General features: G+C 28.1%; 2 protein-coding genes across 7 annotated transcripts in view; one reads left to right on the top strand and one right to left on the bottom strand.

The window, feature by feature from the left end:
- The window catches only part of LOC111690641 (forkhead box protein O), an 88,896-nt gene that overhangs the window by 20,816 nt on the left and 40,722 nt on the right, over positions 1 to 27,358 (bottom strand). For all 5 annotated transcript variants that reach the window (XM_046948886.1, XM_046948888.1, XM_046948885.1 and 2 more), the window contains 4 exons: positions 3,030 to 3,322; positions 819 to 1,052; positions 351 to 525; positions 44 to 275 (listed from right to left, as the gene is read on the bottom strand). In XM_046948886.1, the coding sequence (XP_046804842.1) occupies positions 44 to 275; positions 351 to 525; positions 819 to 1,052; positions 3,030 to 3,322 (934 nt within the window). The remainder of the gene's footprint in view (positions 1 to 43; positions 276 to 350; positions 526 to 818; positions 1,053 to 3,029; positions 3,323 to 27,358) is intronic.
- Positions 15,304 to 27,358, top strand: part of LOC111681976 (ras-related C3 botulinum toxin substrate 1) — a 211,839-nt gene continuing 199,784 nt past the window's right edge. Inside the window, exon 1 of one of the 2 annotated variants that reach the window (XM_046948896.1) lies at positions 15,304 to 15,435. In XM_046948896.1, the coding sequence (XP_046804852.1) occupies positions 15,328 to 15,435 (108 nt within the window). In that variant the 5' untranslated portion in view covers positions 15,304 to 15,327. The remainder of the gene's footprint in view (positions 15,436 to 27,358) is intronic. The other variant, XR_006940591.1, reaches the window with a different exon arrangement.

Here is a 27,358-nt window from a genome sequence, read left to right on the forward strand (position 1 = left end):
AATTGTTGTTGACAATTTTTAGTTATTAAAATTGTTTCTTTACCTTCTAAATTTGAGCTAAGTTGTTGTGTCTGTTGTTGTTGTTGCTGCAACTGTTGCTGTTGCTGTTGTTGTTGCTGCTGTTGTACCATTAAGACATTAGAACCACTATTATCGGACGTTACCCCTGATTGGCCATCAATGACAACATTTGTGTAGGTATTTAAGGAATCCGATGAAGGTTCACTATTTTGATAGGCGGGTGACATTGTGTTTACTGAATTTGGTGAGAGGCCCTTTAAATATACATTAAACAAATTATATATTTTAAGAAACACAAACAAAAAAATATATATATAATTCCAGCTTACCTCACGTGTTGAATGCAAACAGGTGCAGGTTAATGAACGGTGCAACATACACTGTTGAGTTGGTAAGTTGCTGTAGCCCTGTGAGAGGGGTCCATTAAGTGTGTAGGTTTGTTGTTGTGTATTGGTAGGATATGGTGGTGGTGGTTGAGTGGGCATGCCGGTGCCTGCACTAAATCTGTGCCAACCGTATGATCGTTTGGTTTCAAAGATAGTAAAAAAACAACAAACAAAACTAGACTTTATTTATCTGAGCAATAATTTGATATTATAATTTATTTTTTAAACATATAAACTATTAAATTTTATTTCAAAACTAACGACATTTATTTAACATGCCACTAAATATACAGCTACATGCTTTTAATTTTAAAATTATAAAATTAAAAATATTTTTTTTTCCAAATAAACGAAAATAATTTAAATTAAAAATGTTAAACCAAGACAAAAAAACATAAAATAAAAACTGACCCTTGTTGCTGTTGCTGCTGTTGTTGTTGCATTAGATCCTTTTGTAGTGTCAATTCCTCAGCCATTGAACCAGCCAATTTATCCATGGTTGCAGCCGGTGCTGAGTTTTGATAATCAGAGGGAAAACCCCATTCAAATTCCAAACCAACAACATTTTGTCTTGGACTTAAACGTCCACAGGAACTAGCATTCGATGAAGCACGTTGACGAAAGTCCGGCGATATGGGAAAACCACTGTGATTTTTGTTTTTTAATGTTTATAATGAAATAATTCATTTGTTTTTTTTTTTTTTTAAGAAAAAAATTAAAATAAAAAGAATGAATTTTAAAATTAAATTAAAAAAATTAAACAAAAATAAATAAATTTAATTTATTTTGCAATAAACTTAAAAAGTATTAATTAGTTAAATAATTGCTGCTAGTGGTAATTTTTATACAGAAAAAATTTTATTAGTAACATGCCAAAAGGTTTTAAAGCTTTAAGCTTACTAGAAATTTAAAGTTATTTAGGAAAATTTTATATAATAAAATTAAAATATTTTTGTTTTTGTTTTCAGGATAACCCCAAAATGATTAAATATTTTGCTTTCTTGTATTATCTAATATTTCCATACCAGAGACCTTTACATGTTTTTTTTTCTTTTTTTGATCTGGAAGGCTTCAGTAGACATCTTGTCCGGATGTATTGAATATCAATGATCTCCAGATAAATATTATAGCTAAAACGACTACAACTACTATAATCTTTTATCTCTAGATGTAATATTCCCCACAACTACTCTTCACCAATTTTCAATACAAAACAAAATTATCTATAAAGAACATTTTTACATTTCTTCCCCAGATGCTTTCGATAAGACTCTTTCGTGTTCAGACAGATATCGCTATGTCGTTTTGGGATCTAATAAGAACTTTTTCCTGGTACTTTCGCAATGAATACTTCGATGTGTTAAAATTAGACTATTTTCAATAGAAACATTATAATTTTATATTCGAATTGAAAAAGGCGCTAAAAACTCTTATTACAGATTACTTATAAAAGATTTTAGTTTGAAATCGATCACGAAATAATTTCAGGGATTTTTCAAAGTTTCATTGGATGCCTCGAAAGTGGCTCATACAACACTAATGAACTATGAGTTTTCTTATCACTTAATATCTCATGTTAAAGATTTACGCAGTCCGAAAAATCGATAGTTCCGTAGTAGTTCATTACTTTTTAAAATGTGATCATGACCTTTTTATATTATTTATTAACGATTTTATTTTGAAATCGATCGTGATAGAATTTTCATGAGTTTACTAATCACTTAAAATCTCATGTTATAGATTAACAGATTCCGAAAACTTTGGAACATCTGACCATTTCATTCTTTAAGATATTGGCTTTACATCTGATGTAAACAACAATAAAATATGTAAACCGAAAATCACTTTGATCGGTATCGGAGGGAGACTTCTTTATAGTGATCAAAGATTTAGACTTGAATTTGAATACTTGCCGTTTTTCACAACAACAAAAGATGTAAACCCAAGATTAGATCACTTAGATCGGTATCGGAGAAAGACTACTTGAAATAGAAATCGTTGGTTGAAAAACGTAATATAGTGGTCGTCAGAGATTCAGAACTGTGTTTACTCGCAGCTGTTTTCTAAATTTTTTCCATCAGTAAGACATCATATAATGGAAGCACTTTGCAGAAATATAAAATCTATTAAGAGAAAGGTCATAGACAAAACATTTTTGAATATTCCGCTTTTATATATGAACTTGTTGGGGATATAAGCCAAACTTAAGACGGACAAGGCAAGCATTTTTCTAACATTTAACCTCAATGATAACTTTATTTTAAAACTAAAATTTATCTCTCTAACTATTCTTTTATAAAACAAAATTAAAATAATAAAAAATATTCTATTTTAAAATAGGAAAAAAAATTAAAGCAATTTTTATAAAGAGCAGTCAAAATTTTGTAATAAATTTTTCAAGCAAGTGATAAATATTTTGCATTTAAAATATTATTACTACTACTAAACTACTATTTGCAACTATTTTTTTTTTTTAATAAATTATGTATTAATTTTTCATTACTAAGGTGATTATTAATTAGCAAAAGAAAAGTAAAAAAATATACTTTTATCAAAGCAAATCACTACTAAAATGCTAAAGAGAAAGAATGTCTATAAAATACTTTAGCATTAAATAGTTACCTATGCAAAGGACTTTCAGGAAAATGATCCAGACCCTCACTTATACTACTACTCGGTGAGGGGGTATTATCATTTAGACCCGTTACACCAGCTTGACGCAAAGCTTCAACACGTTTTTTGGCACGCCCCCGACGTTTCTCATAACGTGACGTTTCCATTGAGGCAGCACGTCTACGCACTGATTTACCCTGTTTAGCATCAGGATTCAACATCCACCAGGATGATTTACCAGTGCCCTCATTTTGAACACGCATAAAACGATTATGTAAAGAGAGATTATGTCTAATTGAGTTCTGGAAAGAGAAAAAAGAAAAAATTGTTATGTTTACAACTTCGTTTTGATTTTATTAGTTTAATTTCTGTTTTTTTTTTTTTGATACTTTCTTTGCTTAACTTGACTTTTGTCTTCTTTTTTTGTTATAATTTATGTTTAAATTGTAAAATCGATATCGATAAAATCAAATACAAATCACTTGTCGCGTTTGCAATTATTATGCTTGACAATGCCAATTTTTTTGGCTTTTAAAACATGATTTCATTTTTGCAAAATTTGCACAACCCAATCCAAAAATTTAACCCCCATACGAAAGTGTTAGTATGTGTGTGTTTCTTCCATTTCCCATATAAGATCAATGTTGATGTAACAATTTGTAAGCAGTGGCATGAATAGAATTCAATAAAATGCCACAGAAAACGAAGAAATATTATAACTTATAGTTGCTTATGAAAAATCCAAAAAAAAAAGAAAAAAATATTATAATAAAGATATAGAACACAAGACTTCCTCCCTGAAATTATACTCATACAACTTAAATGCCATTCAATTGTCTGACGACAGTTTTATAGTCTTTTCTTTAGTTATTTTACACATTCTGCGAATAAAATGAAAAGAAGCTGAAAGGAAAAAAAACTCTAGGAAAAACCATACTAATTGGATGTTGGCTTGTGTTTTAAACAACCTAAGACGCTACATCAGCATCAGCCTTCATTTAACGTTTTCTATCTTAAAGTTACATCTTTTTCTCTCACTGCCACCAAGTATTTACGAATATGTAGTATATGTATACAGTCATAGAAAAGCATCATCACTTAAACTGTCAATTCATATTTTATAACACGCAGCCATAAATATGTTGCAAAAAGTAACATTTCAACATTGCCACCAATAGTTAGAATTGATATTCACTCATTCTCCTAACAGACAGAGACGAAAAAACGAAACGACAGAGTTTGGTTGATATCAATGGAAAATCTATAGAAAAAAACTGTAACAGTCATAAAAATAAACGGATACAGAAGGTTATGGTTAGTGTATGTTTGTATGTGATAATGTGAATATAAGTATGTTTGAAAACCACCTTACATTAGCGTTTTTTTTCTGGCACTCACACACTCACGTTTTCATACGAGAGCACTAACAAATAGTCTGTAAATTAAGCAAAATTTTCGAGTAGTATAATGATTTCATGGATTTTTAACCGGAAATGTGGGCGGTCTTGTAGGTTGAAAGATCATAAAGATCAAATTTTATACCCCGATCTTCAAGTTTTTGAATTTTGAATTAAATTTAGCCAATAATTTTGATAAGTAGACTTGGACATAGGTAGATGCGTTTATAACTAGACTGAAACATTTAATCGGGAAGTTAATATGCCAGTTATCGCCACGAGGAGATTCCGGGAATTGAATCTCGAAAATTCGACTTGCATCAATCAATGCTCTTAACTACAATATTTTTAAGTCGAAATGTCTTTTCAATTGTATTTAATCATAACGTTGAGTTGATAAGGGTTGCAAATCTTGAGGGCATCCGGGGATATCTGATGAATGCTCAACCAAAGAATAGTCCTTAGACTTAACATATCTTGTACAAAGGAATATTTGCATTCCCCTGCTTTGAGTGAGACGGATTTCGTGTGTTCAAATTGTAGAATATAGAGACTGGTCTGATCCACTCTGATAAAGGATAGGACTATGGCTCTATTGCCTTTAAAAAAAATCGATTAGGATTTGCATGTGTTTGATTGGACACATGCCAGAACGGACACATTATAGCTACTGCAGAAGAGGAAGAAGATGAATCGGTATAACACCTTCTATGTGACTACCCAGATTTACAAGAGCACAGACTAATTTATCATGGTAGAGTTCTTTTCCATGACCTGGACAGTCTCAGATAGGCGTCACTAATAAAAATTATCGGTTTTATTAGAAATACCATCTGGTTTCAATGGGATCGCTAGAAACAGTTAGTCAACATAATTAGTAAGCGAAACTATTCTGCTTTTCACAATGGGTCACAAGGCCTTTGAACTCGCTTACAAGCGATCAACTGACGTAAACTAATTTCTAATTTCTTTAATTTAATAAAAATGTTTAAAATACCCATTTTACGTATTTTTGTATTTCTTCTATTCCTGGAATTTAAAACTAGTTCCAAAAAGTACATTTAGTGTAACTTTATCTGGAAAATATTTTGTCACTGTCATTAACCAATAGTAAAGTGGTCTGATCTGATAATCTACTTCTAAAAAGACCTTTCTGATTTGACAAGATTATGTCAAATTAAAGGTAATCATGATGTTAATAGTTTTTGGTTTTAGAATTTCCATCCGGACTAAGTTGAAAAACTCCCAAAACATCCCAGCAAAAAAAAGAACTTCCAAAGAAGCGAAAAATAAGTAGAATTAACTCAATGGAAGTACTGAAAATTAGCTAAAGAAGTGAAGGTTATAACACAGACTTGTGATAGGAGAGGTGTACTTTTTATTTGATTCCATATTCACTACATCTGAAGTCATTCTTAGGAAGTAATTTTGATGTCCTTTTTTTCGGAAGTTATTAGAAAGTTAAATTGTTGCATTATAGAATACAAAAATTTTAAACAAAATTTGATTCTTTTCGCTTCTTTCGAAGTTATTAAAAATCACTTCCACAGAAGGTAAACAAATTCACTTAGTGCTACTTTTGAAATGATCGTAAATGTAATTCTCTTGGAAGTATTTCGTTTTATTGTTAAATATTTAAAATATGTATAAAATAGATAGTGGCAATAAAAAATATAACTCCAAATAGGTACAAGAAACGTGTGGAGAACCCAATGAAAAGTAAATTTCAACAAAAATGTTCTTTAACATAAATACACTCTCAGATATTTATATACGAAATTTTCCCAAAAAAAAACCTTACAACGCTGATGACGTTTTTTTTCCAGTTACTTTGCCACATCTCCTAGTGATTACGCCTTATTGGCGCCATTTATCAACGTGTGTTTTAACCCCACAACTAGTTACATACTGACAACTTTTTCTAGTCCTAGTTAAAATAAAAATATTAGTTAGAAAAAAAGAAAAGGATTCTCTTGTAACCCTGTGCATATGAAGTGAGGGTGTTATTGCTTCCTTCGGCAACAAAAAAAAAAACAAAAATGAAATAAAATCATAACTTTACTTTTAGTTGCTTTAATATCGTTTGCGAGGAGTTGAGCAGCATTTTAGTTAAAAAGAGTTGGACGCTGTGAAAAAAAGAAAAGTTTTTCTTCTGGCGTCACTTTTGCGAGACACAGACATCACTTAGTACTTTTGTTACATTATCCTGTAAACCTTTACTTTATTTTTTTACTTTTGGCTGAAGTTGACTGGTTTTAGTTTTTTTTTGTCAAAGGTTATTAAAGGATGTTACGAGCATATTTATTTAAATATAAAATAAGTTTTTAGTCTCATGTGGGTGAATGTAATAAGTAAAATTTAAATAAAATAAAATCAATAACTAGTTTTTATTAGGTCTATAAAAATGTTTAAGGTTAAACTTTAAAACATATGTTTATATATTTTTTCTATTCTTAGGACTTTAAGGATAATGCTTTGAGATTGTAAATTTTGAGTGTTATGTACAAATTTAACAACTTCAAAATCTATTTTTTTATTTTGGAAATGAATTAAACAACTGTAAAGAGCTGTAAATGAACAACTTTTTTACTTCATTTAAATTTATGGAAAATTACGTGTAAAGTGACCCAATTAAGAAGTTGGATGAAATTTTTAGCTTTATCGGTAGATTAAGACATTCTAAATGGTGTACTTTTTAGAACTCGTGTTCCAAGCTCTTTATAGGATTAAATTAAAGTGAATAATTTGGAACGTTTTGTCCAAAAAATATTAGTCTTTATAAAAACAGAATTTAAAAGATTTTTAACATATTTGGTACCAATTAAAAGATTTTTTTGGTACATTTTTCTTCTTAAACTAGTACTTTTTTAAATTTTCTGTAATATTGAATGGGGAATCACAAAATGAATAGTTCATCGTTTTAATTGAATTGTAATCTATAAAGGAGAGTATTATTTGAAAATAGTCGAAACGCTGAAACCAATTTAAACATTTCTGCACCTATTTTCTGGGGTTTGAGATATCGTGTGCTGAAATTTGAATAACAACATTTTCGCCCGTCGCAACTGGGACAAGACAACTTTATTCATAAAATGTTGTATGCAGTCCGAAAGTCCATTCTGATAACTGTAAATAATATCTTAACATCACTATTTTCCACGAGATATCTTCTCGTAAAAATTTGAAACTTGTGGTTCTCGATATATTCATAGTATTTATACCCTTTAATATTATAGTGAGGGGGATACTGCGCTTTATGAATATTGTTTACAAAAAACAAATAACTGGATCCACACCTATCTGGGGATGTTTCAATTGAATCAATAATACTCTCTGATTCGTCTTAACCATGTCTGTCCGTCAATAACACGTTCTCATTCGACTTAACAGAATCTGTCCATCATCTCTAAAGAATGTAGTTGAGACTAAAGCAGATTTTATAACAGTTTACTTTGTAGGAAATTTTTTTAAACAATTCTGACAGTTGACAGAATGCACTTTCAGATTTCATAAAACATTTTATAAATAAACTTATCATCGGGCAGTTATAAATTCTTCAAAAAGGGCGAAAAATACGATCTTTAGGACACGATATCTCAAATCCCAATAATATAATAGAGCAATTCTGAGACCAGATTAAATTTCAGCGAGGCTTCAAAAAAATATTGTTTAATCTTTGGTTTAAAAATTATTCAAACTATGTAATAAAAAATCCAAAAAATCTGTAGCATAACTTAAAGGATCATAAAATATAAATTTGTTTTATCATCTAAACTTACTTAAGTATCTTTAGCCAATAACTAAGATACATATATGGGTTTTGTCTTTTTAAAATTTTTTTAACTAATTAAATCATCTTACAAATTATTTACGTAATTAAAATCAAATAGACACGTTTCTTTATTTTATGGCATTATTGATAGAATACAGATCTAAGCTTTACTATAAACAATTAAAATACTAAATAGTAAAAGTGAAAAAAACACAAACAAAAAAATTCAACATTTTTATTAAAATGCTAAAAGTAAAAGCAAACATTTTTTTTTAAACAATATTTGTTCTCATCATCAAGACGATCAGTAGCGCATAAAACAGATACCGATTTTAAATTTTACGCTTTAAATATAAACATTAGGTACTAGAAATCTGTTGTTGCTGTATATATTTTTCTTTGTTTTTATTCTAAAACTGGCAATGTGCAAATTATTTGTCAGCACCTACTATATTTTGAAAATAAAGCAAATCGTTTATACATATATGCTAAAATTCCATTCATTCAGAAGTCCAAAAAAAAAAAACATGTGGGAAAAACAATAGAGGAATTTTACTTTTATAAAAGATAACTAGACATACATATTTATATACAAAATCTTACATTTTGACTTGCCAGAAGTTATTTAGTAATTGATTTATATACATACTATCAATACCTTAATAGGTTTTTTTGCATTAGAGCTATGAATTCATATAATAATCGTAATAATTTAAAAGCAATGACATATACAGATCACTTCCTAATTTAGCTATTAAGAAATACCAAAAAAATCTTATTTATAGCAGATATTTTATGATTTAATTTATTAATTTAATATACTTGTAATAATTACAAAGAATGAAGAAAATATAGCTTTTGGCCAAAATCAACATAGAGACAAACAGAAAAAAACCATTACCAATAAGTACTTTGATCAAATGTCATGACATTTCAGAACTCACATGTAAGCGAAAGACTAACCATATTACTAACACACACACACTCATACCACATACATAAATAAGTACTTTAATATTGTTAAGAAGACCGTTGAAAGAAAAGATATGAAAATAAATTTTGCAGCATGAAAAAAAATATTATAAATGCCCATAGGGTCACTTACAGACAGACAGACAATACAAAACACTCTACATATGATTATTATTTACATGACGAGTGTAAAGTTGCCTTGTGATAATATATAAATGACTCCTCATCATGTATCATTTTACATATTCTAGGAATTTTATATTAATATATTTATTCAAATTTATAAATAAACTTAAAGAGCACAAAAAATAAACTTATGAATCATTTAATAATCGTGACATGTACATTTTTTTTTAGTAATTTATTAATGAACTTTTTTTACAACCAGTGAGAATAGCTTTTACGCTCTGATGTAATTTAAAAGAAAAAATATAATTTAATTTAATTTTAATTTATTTTAATATAATTTACATTAAAGGCATAGTATTTTGATCAAGACATGGTGTGTTAAATAACTAGCAAACTACTACTTATCTCATGCATTACTTTAAAGCACATAAGTAATGTCTTCAAATCTTGAAATCAAATTTCTTCTACTTTTTTTCTAAAATAACACAGACTAATGATGAAAAAGATTTGGCAATTATTTTTACTTAAGCTAGTATTGTGTTGATCTTATGCCAAGTTCACACGAATAGTTGAATTACTTAATACGGCTTCGGATTTCCAAAAGCCAATTAAACCCGTTTACACGACGTTATCAAATCAACAAAAAAAAAAATAGTATATTTTTATGTGTTAACATAGTGACAACATTTTGTCGAAATGATAACGATTCGTTGTCGAAATCATAACGATACATTACTGAAATGATATAAAGTATATTCGAAATGACAACAACTCGATGTTGCAATGACAACAATTCGATGTTGCAATGACAACAATGTGTTGTCAAAATTACTTCAGCGCTTGTCGCACATCCGTTGTCTAATTGTTTACAAACGTAGTAAGCTCACATTTCACAACAGATTGTAACAATTTCGGTACTTGTCTACCGTTTCTTTCCTCTGTGTACAGCTTGTATAAATCGCAGCTGAAATTTTGAATGTCGAATTATGTAATTCAGTTAGTAAATTATGGGTTAAATGAAGATTGAGAGCGTTAATGATAAATAATTGCATCGTGTGAACGGCGTATTATAGAACTCGTGACTCGTGACCTGTGTTCCTCATATTCAATTCTGTACTGTAATTTGCGATTTAGATTTTGAGGATTCTGGTTTAGTAATATTTATGAAAAATAACCGAAATTTTTTTACCATAAACTGTTTAATTGTTTTGTTTCCCATGCGAATTAACTTCAAGTATCTTTAATAATTAAATAGCTAAAAATTTAAACATTAATAGAAATGTAATCTTATGTAGTCATGTAAATCATCTTCATTATATTTATCCTAGAATTAAACAAAGATAACCATGGTTATAATAATTCTACTTAAAATACACAAACTCGTGCAACAAAAAGTGGCAATTTAACGTACATTTCATTTTCATAAATCGTAAAGAAAACTGTTTTACTGGAAATATGACCTAATTTGGGCCATATATAAAAGAAGAAAAAAATGAATAAAAGAATTACTAACAATTTATGGATGATTTCTTTATAACATGTTATACGTATTTATAGTGACAGTTATAATTTATAAGTTTTCATATGAAATGAGAGCAACGCGCGCAAAAAAAAAATTAAGAAGAACTATACATGAATGAATATTCATTGAAGTATTTTATAATAAAATATTTGTATATAAATTCATACATACATAGCAATATAAATAGTAAGAAATAAATTGTATAGAAAGTTTTTTTTTTTGAATCCTCCAATTGCTATAAATATTGTTAAATTTACTTTAAGCAGAGGGGTGGGGGGTTGTTACTGTTTCCGTTTAGCTATTTTAAATATTTGGAAGATTTGTTCTGCCAGTTAGTGTTAAAGTAGTATTTATGTTTAATGTTCCATAACGTGGACTTCCACACAGAAAGACATTAAAATTTCTTTGAATTTCTATTATTAAACACTTACAATTCTTTTAAGGCGACTGGAATAGTTTTTGGATAGTAATTTGAAGAACAATGAAACAATCGATATACCGATTTTAAGGAATTTGTATATATAATTTTTGTTTTAATTCCATAAAAGCTCTATGATAAATGAAGTACTAAAATGTTTCCTTTCATAATATACAGCTTTCATCCTTTTAATCCTAAAAATATTACAGTTTCAGAAAAAAGTACCAGACACACCTATTAAGGCTGCAATACACGGTTGTCAGATCTTACAACGTTGTCAAATGTCTAACAATTGTATTAACTTACAATTTTTCTTTAGCAACATTGTCCGAAAAAGCATTACTGACAATGTTGTAAGATAAAATTTGTAAGTTGACAATTTATTTCTGCATATTGTTCGTATCCGTCCGTCTGTCTGCCTGCAGGTCAGTATGTCTATCTGTCGTCTATTGAAAGCACGATAGGGTCCGAACGGAATAAGCTGTAAGTTTTGTTTGGTGTTGAAAATGCGCATTATCAGTCAACGTTTTCGGACTTTTATCATAATCGGCATATGATTGAACCCCATAAACATGAACCAAAATCGATGTAAACAAATTTATCAAAAATTTTAAGAATAATTTACCATACCTATTATATAAGGTACTTTTTCTTAATTTCATAGATAATATCTCTTTTTTTAAACATTCGGAATTTCCAAGAATTCCTTACAGAACATCTATACCCAGTAAAAAAGAACTTAGAAAGAAGCGAAAAAGTAGTAGAATTTACTCCATGGAAGTACTGAAAAAAAAATAAAGAAGTTATGATTTTAACGCAGGCTTTTCATAATAGGGATGTCCTTTTTATTTGATTTCAAATTCACTACATTTGAAGTCATTCTCAGGAAGTAATTTTTAAGTTCTTTTTTTAGAATTATTTTCGCTTCTTTGGACGGCAATAAACATTACTTCCACAGAAGTTTAAAAAATTCTTTAAGTGCTACTTTTGAAGTGGTAATAAATGTTATTCTTTTGGAAGTACTTCGTTTTGTTTGTGCTGGGTATGAGCAAAAGTAAAAAAATATGTCAGTGTAGCGACTATTACCCAAAAGTTTTTCTCCTTTTATAACTTTATATCAAATATTTTCATAATAACTTAGAAATATTACAATAATTGTATTATATCTTCTCTATTATAGTGAAGGGTATACAAATGTTGAGACTACTTATTATTGGTATTTCTTACCCAAAAAACTCTTATCTAATCCTAAATCATGTTATATTAACATTTAAAAAAAATGCAGTAATGAATTATAGCTTAAAATTATTAAACAAGTTTCAACTATTTATTATTTTTTTTTTAACCAAACTTCATTTATTAACTTTCAAATAAAATATTAACTAACTATCGGTCAGTAGTACTAAATCATCATTTAATGCAAACGAAATACCGAAAAGAAACAGGTTATAGTAATATGTATATGTGTCTTTTAAATGCACAATGCTTTAAATTGTATTTAATTTATGATCAACGTCATTAATTTTCAAGAATTTATTACTTATTTTATTAAAAATAAAATTTAAACAAGAAAAAAAATTAAACTAAAAATAAGTTGAAAATCTATTTTTATAAAGCAAACAAGTAAAACTAAATTTCTACAAAATTTATATTTAGTGGAATTTGTTGTCAACACAACGCTAAATTTATAAATTATTTTTTTTTTTTTGTGAAAAGCAAAAAAAAAAGCACTAAACTACCATCAACTTGTTTTAATAGAAAAAACAGCTGCAAATATTCTCAACATCAATATTGTTGGCTAAAGCTACAATTAAAGGCCACAACTGGATAAAACTGCAAAAAAATAATAAAATAAAAAAAGAATTTTTCATGTGATTTTTACCATGTATTCGTACAATACAAATCACTTTTAGAGATAGTGAACCTTAGATAAAAATATATGGATTTTTTTTATTATAAAAAAATATAAAAAATTGACCCTGGACACCTCCATGTAAATTTAATTTAACACTGATAGAGTATATTAAAATGGATAATAATTTAAAACTGGTTTAAAACATGAAAAATAAGAAATGTTTAAATTATAATTGCAGTTACAACTTAATAAAACTTTACATTACTTTTTGCATTACTTAGTAATGACTTTTGCTTATTTTCTAAATTAAATTAACATAATTCACCTGTTATTTCTTCGGAGCAAAATTTTCTTATTTTTCTTTGCAATAAAGAAAAAACAGGGAAACAACATGTTGCACGTAATAATAAACATTTGGCTACATTCAACTAAATGAAATATTTTTAAAATATTTTTTGTTTAGTTGATTTTTTTCTTTTAATTTTATTTTGGCAAAGTGGAATGACCACATACACATATGTACATTTTTTCTTCATACTCAACTGATATTTGATTTGATAATTGAGTACATGTGCACTTAAATCAATATCAATGTGTGGTGTTTGTTTATTTTAAATATATTGATCTTGTTTTAGAAATGATATCAACGTCATCAGGAAATGGAGAGTTTAAATGTATTAATATTGCTTAGTATAGAAATTATGATTAGTTTAAATTATGTCTATCAATAAGCTGTCTAGACATTTGAGAATAAAATACCCTACATTAAGGCAATAATGTTTTTAGTTTAACAAACATAGTCAATATTTACGAGGCAACATTTTTAAGGTTTTACTACAAAATAAAGTTGATTATATCGTTAGAGATCTGCCGGAAAAAGACAAAATCGTAGATTTATCCCCTTCTTTCGTAAATAACTTTACAGTAGGTTGAAAATATTTTCATTCATATTTTTCAAAATACAACAGAGGACGAGACTTAAGTCCCGTCTATAAACCAGTATATAATTGATAGTATAGTTTTGACTATAGAGCAGTCTATAGTTGTGACTATAAAGGAGTCTATAGTTGTGACTATAGACCAGTCTATAGTTTTGACTATAGACCAGTCTACAGTTTTGACTATAGACCAGTCTAAAGTTGTGACTATAGAGCAGTCTATAGTTGTGACTATAGACCAGTCTATAGTTGTGACTATAGATCAGTCTATAGTTGTGACTATAGACCAGTCTATAGTTGTGACTATAGATCAGTTTTAAATATAGATCAGTTTTATACCATAGCCTAGTCCATGGTTAACTCTATAGCCAGCCTATAAAGTTGATATTTTATAATTTAAATCCTGTGGTTATGATTTTAATTTCAAATATTTATCTCAATATTTTAGATAATAAAAACTGGCATTATGTTTTATTACTTTATCACTCCTTTCTCTTTCAAAGTAATATAAAATGTAAAAAAGACCATAATGTTAATGATGAGGCGATAATATTGAAATTGCTAAAGTTTTCACTATTATTTCACATTTTATTTGTAAAAAAAAACTTTTTCAAAACCAAATTACTCAAGAGAAAGAAAAAGTAACGTAAAAGTTAATAAAGACCAGCTAAAAAAAGGGCACAAAAAACTTTAGTTTGAAACAAGGATAAGGGGAGAAATTGAAAAAAAAGTTGCTTAACAATTGTTAAGCAGCAAATGGAGACAAAATAGATAAATACTTATGCAAACTATAAAATATGTACAATTTACTCAAACATAAAGCAAAAAAAAGAAAATATGATAAAATAGTTTGTAAAGAATCATGGCTTAATAAAAATGACGTTATCACTTTGTTAAAATTAGTAACAAATCACAGAAAAAAAAACTCAAACTAAATATTTTATCTTCTTCTAACGACTGTTGCTACTCAAAGGATGGCTGCTTGTGATTAATCCGTTAAATAGTTCAAAGACTATTTGGCGCCTTAAAGTATGCTTATATTTTTGTATGGGAAAGTGAGCTTGTATGTGTGAGTTGTGTAATTAAACCGGAAGTATTTGAATAATATCCGTATCTGTTTGTTTATAAATGATTTTTATTTTAAACAAAAAACCCTTATTATATTTTGTCATAATTTTTGTTTTTTTGTATAACAAAATATTTTCTGAAGTTTTTAAAATACTTATTTTATTAATTATTTTCTGTTTTAAAAAATCACGTTATTATTACTTTAATTAAATATTATTTTGTTTGTGTGTCTTATAATGTCAAAAAACTTTTCATCATCTTACAGATTTCCCAAGAATTTCAACTCGTCTTTGGTGGCAGAAAATAGTCTAACATCATTGCATAAAACATGTCAAAATTTCAAAGTAAGTAAAGATTTCTTTTAAAATTTAATATTTTTTTATAAATAAAAAAACTAGTTCTTAGTTATGTTAAGATCTAATATGTATGCTTCCTTTTAAAGTAAAAAGTGCATAATTTGACAAAAACATAATTCCACATAAAACAAGTCTCGCCATTGACCATTTAAACAGTCGCTTTATCCTCAATTAAAAGAAAAAATAACAACAATTTATGTAAATGTTGCTTACAATTGAACTTGGCTCTAGTTTTTTTTTTCTCCTCTACATATATTTTTTATATATTTGTTTTTAGTCCAAAAACTGTATGTTCAAATCGTGTGTATTCATTTATTTAACTGATTCCTGTTCTTTTTCACATTTTGGCTTTATTTTTTCTGTCTTTCCCAACTTTTGTATACAAATTAGCTTTTATCCAACAAGTTTTATATATTTTTTCTTAAATAATTTCGAAGTCAGTTAGCTGGATAGTCTTGTGTGTGTGTCGTGCGTTTAGTAAGTATTTTTGTGTGTCATTGTCCTAGTCATTGTCATGTCATAAGTTTCAAAACTTATATGATGATTTTTTGTTTGTATCTCTCATTCATTTATCGACAATTTGCTTTTTATAAATGTGTGTTTTTCTGTGCGGTTTGTCTGGTGACAGACCAGCAAAGCAACTCATTGGAAAATGTAACTTAATTTTTTCCTTTTTTTTTTGCTAATTTAGCTCAGACTGTCTGTAGACAAAATATGACATTTATTACACAAAATCTATATTTTATAATATTTTATTTTTATCATTTAATACATTTAGTTTCTATAAACTGGTGTTTGGTCAATGTTTGTATTTCTTTTTCAATTTATTTGCTTCATTTAGTTTTTTATTGATTTCTAATGAGGAAACTGTCAGTTAAAGTTGCAAATGAAAGATATTTTTAGCTAAATATACATATTTCCGTTTAAAAGTTTCTATCAGGTTTTTGTGTAAAGCGGTTCCTAGATTTTTTTCTTAAAAAATTATATTTAAATGTTTATTTATTAATAATCTGCATTTTTCTCTACTTGCATGTACATATGTTTGTTGGTTTTGCTCAAAAAGAAAAATTCTTTTATAAATATTTATAGTTGTTGGCAAAAGTTCAATGTCCATTCAGTTGTGATTGTCAGCGGACATAAAGCAACAAATTTAATATTTATAAAAAAAAATATTTATTCTTTCCTTTTATTTTTATTTTTTCGAAAAAAACTCAAGAAATTGTAAAAGAAATTTATAAATTATAATTTTATGTAGGAAAATGCTATAGAAATAGACATTGTTACATCACTTGAGATTTTATTTGTGTATATGTTTGTATGTCTTCGTTATGAGTTAATGCAACAATGTGGCATAAATTATTAGCCCTACATAAGGGAAGTATAGCCAAGTAGAAATTTATACATATTATAATCTATATGGTATTCAATCATTGGCACAACTGACACTGCATTATGTTAAGTTGATATGGGTTACAGGTTAGAAGAACATGCGGGGAATATAAATATCTGATAAAAACGCAACCAAACGGTCGTTCCTAGACTTAACCCGCAAAAAGATATTCATACTCCCTTGTTGACCCTATCAATACTGTTAGATGACTACGATTCTCTTGTGTCTTACTAAGAACTCTTTTAAGCTTTTCACTGGTATAATGACTGGGCACTGTAAGATTGGTCATATGTATGTTGGATTTTATGGCCTACCTTTGTTACAGCTACTGCCGAAGCTGCTTGAACAAGGAAGCAAAATAATCGGTACAACACTTTCTATGTGACTGCCCAGAATTACAAGAGCTCTTCTATCTTGGTAAAGCTCTTTACAATGATCATGACTGTCTCAGAGATGCATCACTTGAGGCATTCACGGAGACCTCAAGAACCAAGTATTAAACGAAATTAGGGAGGGAAAGAGATTGCTCTTAATATAAGGAAATGACAATTCTAAAGTCTCCGAAAGAACTAGCTAACTAGCGATCAATTCACGTTACCCAATCTATAGGATAGACTATGACCTAGTATGTAGTCCGGTTCGTAATTATACGTAGTTCAGAGTATAATCTGGTCTATACTTCAGACTAAAGTCTACTTTATATATTCCAATCTGCAGTTCAGATCATATTAAATTTTATAATTTAGATTATAGTCTGATCTACAGTTCAGACTACGATCTTACCTATAATCTTCAGACTAATGCTTACTTGATGGACTAAAGTCTACAATATATATCCCAATCCACAGTCCTGATTATGTGCAGTCTAGAGTCTAAACAATAAGTACAATCTACTCTATAATCTAGGAAATTCTCCATATAAATGTCTAGTCTATAGTCCTGATGATAGTCTAGTCTATGGTCCACTCTATAGTCCAGACTATAATCTAGTCTATAGTCCAGACTATAATCTAGTCTATAGTCCAGACTATAATCTAGTCTATAGTCCAGACTATAATCTAGTCTATAGTCCAGACTATAATCTAGTCTATAGTCCAGACTATAGTCTAGTCTATAGTCCATACTGTAGTCTAGTCTATAGTCCAGACTATAGTCTAGTCTATAGTCCAGACTATAGTCTCGTCTATAGTCCAGACTATGGTATAGTCTACAGTCCAGACTAAAGTTTAGTCTATAGTCTAGAATAACGTCTAGTCTATAGTCCAGACTAAAGTTTAGTCTATAGTCTAGAATAACGTCTAGTCTATAGTCTAGTCTATAGTCCAGACTAAAGTTTAGTCTATAGTCTAGAATAACGTCTAGTCTATAGTCTAGAATAACGTCTAGTCTATAGTCTATAATAACGTCTAGTCTATAGTCTAAAATAACGTCTAGTCTATAGTCTAGAATAACGTCTAGTCTATAGTTCAGGCTATAGTCGACCCTGCAGTCCAGATCATAGTCTACTTTATAATTAAGTATATAGACTTGTCCGCAGTATAGTCTAGTTCGGACTATAATCTAGTCTATAGTCTAGTCTATAGTCCAGACTATTGTCTAGTATATAGTCAAGACTATAGTTTACTTTATAGTCCAGCCTATAATCTACTATATAATCTTTAGTCCATTCTACAGTCCACACTATAACCTTATACAAAGTCCATCTACATTTATTATCAAAAATTATAGTTTGTTAAATTTTTCTTAAAAAATGTTGGAAATTATTTATAATTCTTTTTCTAGTGAACAAAGAGCAAAATTGCAATACCTAGCGTAAAAATGTGCCTTGAATAAATCATTGACTAAAGAAACAAGATTGACATTCAAACACATTCATTCATTCATATATAGTACCTACACTAAGCATGACTAATGACAACGTACCAGCGGATATTGAATGTAGGTACAAAAAGGAAAATGTTTAAATTAGAATTTAATTAGAAAAAATTCTTGCATATTTAGAAAAAGACACACACGTGCATTTAAAATATGTGCTAATATTAATATTATAAAATTTATTTATTTTGTGTAACAAAAAAATTGGCGTCGTTACTAGTCTTTGCATCGACCACCAGAAGACACATTAATAAATCATGTGAATTTCTATTAATTATTTCATTCAAAGTTTTCTTGCACTTTTTTCTAATTGGAATTAATTTTAAATAAATGAATTTTAAATGATTTCGTTTCTATTTTTTTTTTTTTTTGTTTTTGCAATTATCATTGACAGTGCTAATTAGTGTTGGTTGCTGGTGGTCATTAATCAAAGTTACCTATCGATGGATTTGTTGAGCAGTCTTGTTATCATGTGAAGTTAATGTCTAGATTAATATTGATATAATATCTTATTATAAAGTCATCGTACTTTATGTAGAACTATATAGTTTAGTTTTATTTTAAGATATGGAAAATAACTCTATTTGATTAATCGGTTGAATAATTTAGGGTAAATGACTGATTATGATAATTTAGGGTATTTTTAAAATTAACAATAAAGCGAAGATATAATCTATAAAGACCTGGGCCAGTTATAGACCTGTGATAGAGTATTATTACATTATGATATATATATCAGCTAGTAGAGCTTTCACTGCTCACAGATCGAAATTATGATTTTCCACTAAGAAAGTAGTTTAACAGAAACGACAATAAACCCCCTCACCCTCAGGACTACAGAGAAAAATAAATCCAATAAATCCTATAAACATCATTAATTTCTCTTTTAAATTTCTCTATTAAATATAAATTTACAAATCTATTCTTATCGAAATTACATCCGTATACAATTTACACGTCATTCGAAAAATTTATGACACTTAATGATGACACAAAATCCGATTTAAACATTTGTCAAACTGAACAAAAAACTAAACTTCCTGGTCAGTAGACAAAAAATGCCCCCAACATGACAATTCTACAATACAAATAATTTAAATTCAATACAAAATTACAACAATTGACATTGAGAAAATAAGAAAAAAAAAAGAACAACGAAAAAAAAAATACAAAACTTGAATGAAACCCCTTAGAAAACTATAAAAGACGAAGAGGAAAATATACAAGAAAAACTATAACAAATCTTTTTTAATGCTTTTTAACTACAAGCGGATTTGAAATATTTTTTACCAAAAGCAAACCATGAACAAATCAAGCTAAAAGTAATACAGGAATAAAAATAACACTGCTACCACATTCCATTGGCAAGTTTTCTGATTCAGCTCAACTTTCGATTTGCTAGTGAAGTTTGTAGAGAATAATCATTCATGTCTGGAACATGTATGAATGGCATTTAGTTAAGATGTTGCAAGAGTCTATTAATGAAGAGCCATTAAAATAATATGATTGTGATGATAGGGTAATAAAAATTATATTTAAGATCATTTTGCATGACTTGAAAATACACTATGAATGCACAGTGGGGCAGTAGGGGACAATGGCTTGTAGCTTCCAAACAAATAGTTTAACTAAAATAAATAGTTGATTAAAAACCCATTTAAATATTATTATTAGTAACTAAAGTGCTAAAGTGTTTTAAATTTTCATATCAACTACGAATTACGCTTAAATCAAGTCCATTTTGGGAATAATTCAATATTTTTTAATATTTATCGTTCTTAAATCAATCTTATTTTCATTTCAAGTTTGTTTGAAGCATTTGAGCTTAAACAAAAACAAAAAATAAATAATATTAAATTGTTAATTACTTTGATCTGAAATAAGACTTGAATTGGGTTTCTCGCACTTAACCGATTCGTATATGAATCAAATATCTTGTACTTTTAAAATCGCTCCGAATTAATTTAAGAGCAAATTACACAAATCACCAAAATGTGTCATTATGACAATTCTTAAAAGTGTCATAATATCCGTGGACATTGTGACACTTTAAAAACAGAAATGTTTTGGAAAATTTGTTAAGAATTTAGGAAAGAGTAGCTCTTATCCCGAAGAGAATTATTCTAAAATTTAGTGTATGCTCCAAAATGTGTCATAGTGACAATTCTTAAAAGTGTCATAATATCCGTGGACTTTAAAAACAGAAATGTTTTGAAAAATTTGTTTACAATTTAGGAAAGAGTAAGTCTTATCCGAAGATAATTGCTATAAAATTTGGTGTAAGTAGCATTTGGACCTGGATGGCCGGTCGCAGGGGTTTTTAATAATGTGGTATTTCGAATACCGGTTTCGCTAAATTAAGTTTTTTTTATAAATGGACTCTTCAGAAACTTTATGTCATTCATTATGACACAATTAAGTGTGTCATAAGGTCTATGGACATTATGTCACTGGACATTATAACATGCCACTTGTTGAAAATTGTCGAAAACTTTCCAGATTTTAACACATTAACATGGGTTCTTATGAAATTCCAAAAATGGACTCTTAATGAAATTTATACAATTTTGCTTATGGACATTGTGACACTTTTGAAATTGTCTCAATTAAGTGTGTCATAAGGTCCATGAATATTATGTCACAGTACATTATGACACATGCCGGTGTCATGTCATAATATCCATAGACCTTATGACACACTATAAAGCGACATAATGTCCATGGTCATGGTCTGGGGTATTTCGAACACCGGCTTCGCTATATTAAGCCTTTTTTGATAAATGAACTCTTTGAAATCCATGGACTTGATGTCCCATTGCTCATGGACATTGTGACACTTTTGAAATTGTCATAACATCCATGGACATTATGACTCAAATTAGTGTGTCATAACGTCTATCACATTATGACATGCCACTTGTTGAAAGTTTGCTGATTTTAACACATTAACATATTGATCGTTGATCCTATGCATTCTCTAGGTTCTTGTGGAATTCTAAAAATGTCTTGGACACCTGAAATTTCTGAAAATCTCTGGATGCAATAAGGGGATATGTTAACTTAATTGTAATAAATATTCCACATGATCTAGTGGTTTTCATCATTAATAAATAAACGTTTTTTTTTGCAATCAAATCAGTTATCATTTGTAAATATGTGTATATCGCCAATTATAGGGTATTCAAATAGCAACTTAAAGAAACTAAACAACAACAACTACTAAACCTGCAAAATCTTAAAATGTCATCCTCTACTTGCACAAAAGTAAGAACTTGACAGAAGCAAGAAAATTTAGAAACATACAACAAAGGTAACAAATATCTTATGACATAATAAAAAACAAAAACAAAATATGCATTTTTGCATAACCACAACGAAATGTCAGAAAGTCTTTAGCAAACGAAACATAAAATATTAACAACATAAAAATTAAATACCAGAACAAAGTACAACTTAATTATTTACAGAAGAAGAGGAATAAACGGATTTGTTTTTATTATTTTACAGCCACGCCTATTATCAGCTACAAACAAAAAAAAAAATGCGCCTGTTTAAAACACCAAAATAAATGAAAAAACCGAGACTGTAATAAAATCTATAACAACTTCCTTAAAAAAGACTTAGTGAAGTCGTCGAAGCAGTGATGGGCAGATTACATAATAAGAAATGTTACCCTTACATACACACATATTTAAAACAAACTGTTTTTTATAATGTTTCTTTTTATAACAACAGAAGCCCCCATAACCAGAATTTAAAAGAAAACTCCCATGACTGCTTTAAACAGAAGTTGCACTAGTAAAGTCTTGTTATATGCAAGAAGAAAAAGAAAACCAAACTCTTATACAAAATTTAAGTACTTTTTAAGTTGTTGAAGAGTCCATAAAAACTATTTATCTTTAGCACTTTATAACCTCCCAGTTGTTTTATTTCTGGCTAGCAACCCCAATATACATAACTGATGGACTAACTGGCTGACCATAAATATATTTATTTCTTCACATGTGTGTTTTTTGTGTTCTACTTCTTTAAATATTTCCTATGAATGAATATGTGTGGATTTTTTTATGGCCTTTGGACGCGTGCTTGTTAATCCTTTTATTTTCAAGTCTGTTACTTGCTGTACCCAAGAGGAAGCTATTTTTTCTTCTTGTTGAAAGTAAAAAAAAAGAAAACGTTATAGTTTACTTTCCAGCAGGATTTTTTTATGTTCTTTTAAAGTTTTTATTTTTTTTTTCTTCTTCATTATGATTTTATTATGAAGTTATTAAATTTTTATGGACATAATTCTTTTCTTGTTTTTTAGTTTTATTTTATTTATATATTATTTAACCATAATTGTATTTTAATAATTTTCATATTTGTGGCCATTAAATGGTCAATATATGGGATTTTTAGTTGTTCATACAAACATATATTAAGTTGTTTCTTTTAATGGCTTTTTTTGATTTTTTTTGCCTTTTTAGCAAAATTGTCTTAGTGTCTTAATTGTTGGCCAATATTTTGTGTTATTTTTAATGACATTTGTTGGTTGTTCTTTTTTATATATCTTAATTTTTATGGTTTTGAGCTTTTAATGTGCTACAGATATAAGTAGATATATAGATAGATATAAAAGTTTATGGGAATTTATGTTCAAATCGTATTGAGGGCAACATAAAGTTAAAAAAAATTAAATAATTTCAAAGTTTTTGAATATACATAAAGGCTCTTTCTTATTAATCTCTTTGATATGAATTCCAAAATGTTATAATGTTAATTTTTAAGCATTTTAGCGAATTTCTTTTAAAACGCAGAAAAAACATGGCTACTATAACCTATTATACTATTGTATGCTCACTGTAATAATATATTGTTATAAAGAACATATTATTGTTATTTTAATTAAAATGTTCATGACAATTCTTAATTTGAGTGTGGTTCACCGAAACATAACTATTTTTTCAACAACAAAATAATGATAACAATGAAAACATTATATTATTAACAACCATTTAAACTTCGTACTATTTGTAAGTTATGTTGTGTTGTTACAACAACAAAACAACTTTAGTTATACATATTTTTTAACGAAATTATAATTCCATTGGATCATAATATAGTTTTGTATAACAATATTATGATAAAATATTTCAATTGTATTTATCATAATAAAATTATTTAAATTGTTACAATAAGCATAATATGTTAGATTGCAATAATAATTTTAACCATAATATGTTGCATTTATAATATGACTACCACAACCATGTATTTTCTCATGACACCTGAGTATAAGCTTTGCCATCACTTTACTCTTAATAAAAATCATAACTATATAAAAAACTGACTTCTGCCAATAGATTTATGTGAGACCATAAAATCTTAAATTATTCTATTAAATTTTCAGTTTTTTTTTTAAAATAAATAACTACGCATTTTTATTAAAAAATTACAACGAAACTTAAATAACTACTAAATACCTTTTAATAATTATAACTGAAATTGACGTAATTAATTTCTGCAGAAAGTAAATTATAACAAAAAATTAACTTGAAACTACTGCGATTTTAACTAAATTCTTAAAAACAAACAACAACAAATATGAAAAAAAAAAAAAAATATTATTGTTTTTTAAATAGTTTTTTTTTTTTTTTGTTCCCTACACCACTATAGTAGGGAAATTATTTTGAACTGATGTTTGTAACATTAGACCTTAGATTTATTTTCTGAAATATTTTAGTGATTATCTGATACAAAACCATAGACAAAAAATTAAGCCTTCATACACACATTTTTTAGAATAGGATATTTTCCGGAAAATCTTTAAAAAATAAACTTTCCTCGAAATTTAATATTTTACGCATGTTAAAACTTCATTGTATATTTGAACCAAGTTCCCTAGAGAACGCCCCTTAAAAAAATACTAAAAATGAGGAGTCCATTGACGTCATGACACAGCAAAATGTGTCATCAAAATGACATAGAGTCCATAGATTTAAAAGAGTCAATTTATCAAAAAAGCCTTAATTTAGAGTGGGGTGTCATAATGTCCATAGACGTTATTACACTTTATTGCGTCATATTGTCCACAAACGTAATGACAATTTCAATAGTTAAGTCCATTAATTTAAAAAAGTACATTTATCAAAAAAGACTTAATTAAGCGTGGCCGGTTATTCGAAATACCCCAGAATTTAAAACCCCTGCACCCGACCGAAGGCCATCTATCCAGAACACTTTTTTAAAGGAATCCAAAATGCCAAATACACTAGATTTTAGTGTAATTATTTTTGGCGTAAGAGTTACTCTTACCTAAATTTTCAAAAAAATTTTCAATACATTTCTGGTTTTAACGTGTCACAATGTTGACTGACATTATGACACTTTTAAGAATTGTTGCAATGTCCATGGAAACTATGACACTTTTTGGTGTGTCATATTGTCCACCTACATTATGTCACTGGACATTATGGCATGCCACCAATAATGACTAGAATGAAACCACCTAGTATACTCGACTTCTCGTCTGATCCTCTTGGAGTTACTGTAGCAATATTAAAAAGATATTTCTCTAATAAAGGCTATCTTTCCACTATTACCCACATATTAAGATCTAATTTTATATATACTAAATTCGGAATTATCGCAATCCATACGTTCAGAATCGAATTAATTATAAATGACTTAAATATGTTCCGAAACTATTAAAACTATTTAAAGATCAGTTCATAATTGCTTGTAGATCATTTATGAGGATCATTGTAGGGTATCATCTAATGGGGGCTTGGCCAACTATACTCAATTAATTACTTGTTTTTATTATAGTTTAATAATAACCACCAGAATAAAAAAAGAAAACAAATGTTAAAAAAAAATAGTTTTTGTTTTACAAGCAGCACATTAAGAAAAAGTGCGCAATAGAGGAAAATAGAAAAAAATAACATTAAACAAATAAAAACAAGAGAATACAACAACAATAAATGCACTCATGACAACAACTGTTTGCAAAGAGTATTAACACTTGCTCTACTACAACTAACACTAATACCAACCAATACTAAGAGTAAAATGATTATTTACTCACGCTCATATATATTTTTAGTGTATTATTATTAGTAAATATGCATTTGATCGAATGTAAAAAGATCAAGAAGAAGAAGAAAAAGACTAAAACATAACAAAAGAACAACAATTACAAATACAGCGTGTTAGTAGAGGGTTAAAAAAACAAAAAATGGAGGGCTTGTCTCTTTGCCATGTTAAACAGAAATAACATACAAAGTACATACAAACTAATTTATACACTATATTAAAGTGTGTTTTGAGTACATATTCAATTGTATGTGTATGTATGTGTGTGTGTCAATCATTTTATTGTTTTTGTATTGTTAAAGCAGCTGTTTTATATTGAGTGTGTTTGTATTAAAATTTAATTTCCGCATTTGTTTTGTTGTTGCTGTTTATGCACTTGCATTTTTACAACAAGAGTAATAATAATAACAATAATAATAGACATGAAGGTGTTTAATACAATGACATCGAAATAGCAACAATAACTATCAACAAAAATATTAATACGTTTTACCATAATATGACAATTTAAATTGTACTGTATAAACTATAAATTAAGGGGGTGTGTACCCAAGGTTAAATTTTTACACACACACATTCATCCAAAGCATTCATTCTCTTACACGAATTTATACAAACATACAAATATATTTGTTTATTTACATTACATATCTGAAATGTTTTATATTTTTTATGTTTTTTTTTCTTCTCTATTTCTATTTATTTATGTATATTTTTTTCTAAATTAAATGGTTAACAGTCAAGACAACTATTTATTTAAATTTTGTGATTTGCCACTTTTCACACAGACACAATTAAGCGCCACTAGTCATTAATGTTGTTAATATTATAGAAATGAAAAAAAAACGTTTATAAAAAAACGTTTATAAAATATGTAGTTCATATATTAGAAAATTTCAAAATCTTGATATAACCCATTAAAATATTTTCAGATTTTGGTAATGAGTAGTTATTTCATACATTACTTGGTAATGAGTTCTCGTTATTAGCAAAATAAATAAATTTTTTTGAATGGAATTTGTAGTCAATTATCTATAGCTTATGTCTAATAAGGAATTAGTTAGTGTTTCTAACCGTAATCGATTTTGGAAGTTTTTTCGAGAAATGTTGTTGAGAATGATAAAACTATTTTTTAATGGGACATTGAGTAAGAGAATAGAATAGCAAACATGAAAAATAACTGTAAAACCAGTTTTAAATCGGGAAAAGTCGGGTAAGCAGATTTGTAATTAGTTATTTTTTGGTCATCGTCGAACAAAAATAAGTAGTTATTCACCCAAAAAGTAAATACTTACACTTTTCTCCAATATTACTTACCAGGTATGTAAAGATTTTGCTGGGAACTTTAGTATCAGGGTAATTTTCGGAAAAAATGTCGGATTTGTATCATGAGTGGACTGAAATCCGGAATTTCTTTTAATAAATTATTTTTTTTTAATTTCTTCTAAAATATTGATTTATAAACGATTTATAGAAAAGAAGACTAACATTTATCTGTACTTCAAAAGTAGCACTAAATTAATTTTTTGATCTTTTGTGGAAGTGATGTTTATTGATTTCCAAAGAAGCGAA

The sequence above is a fragment of the Lucilia cuprina genome, chromosome 4, assembly GCF_022045245.1.
Source record: "Lucilia cuprina isolate Lc7/37 chromosome 4, ASM2204524v1, whole genome shotgun sequence".
Lineage (NCBI taxonomy): Eukaryota > Metazoa > Arthropoda > Insecta > Diptera > Calliphoridae > Lucilia > Lucilia cuprina.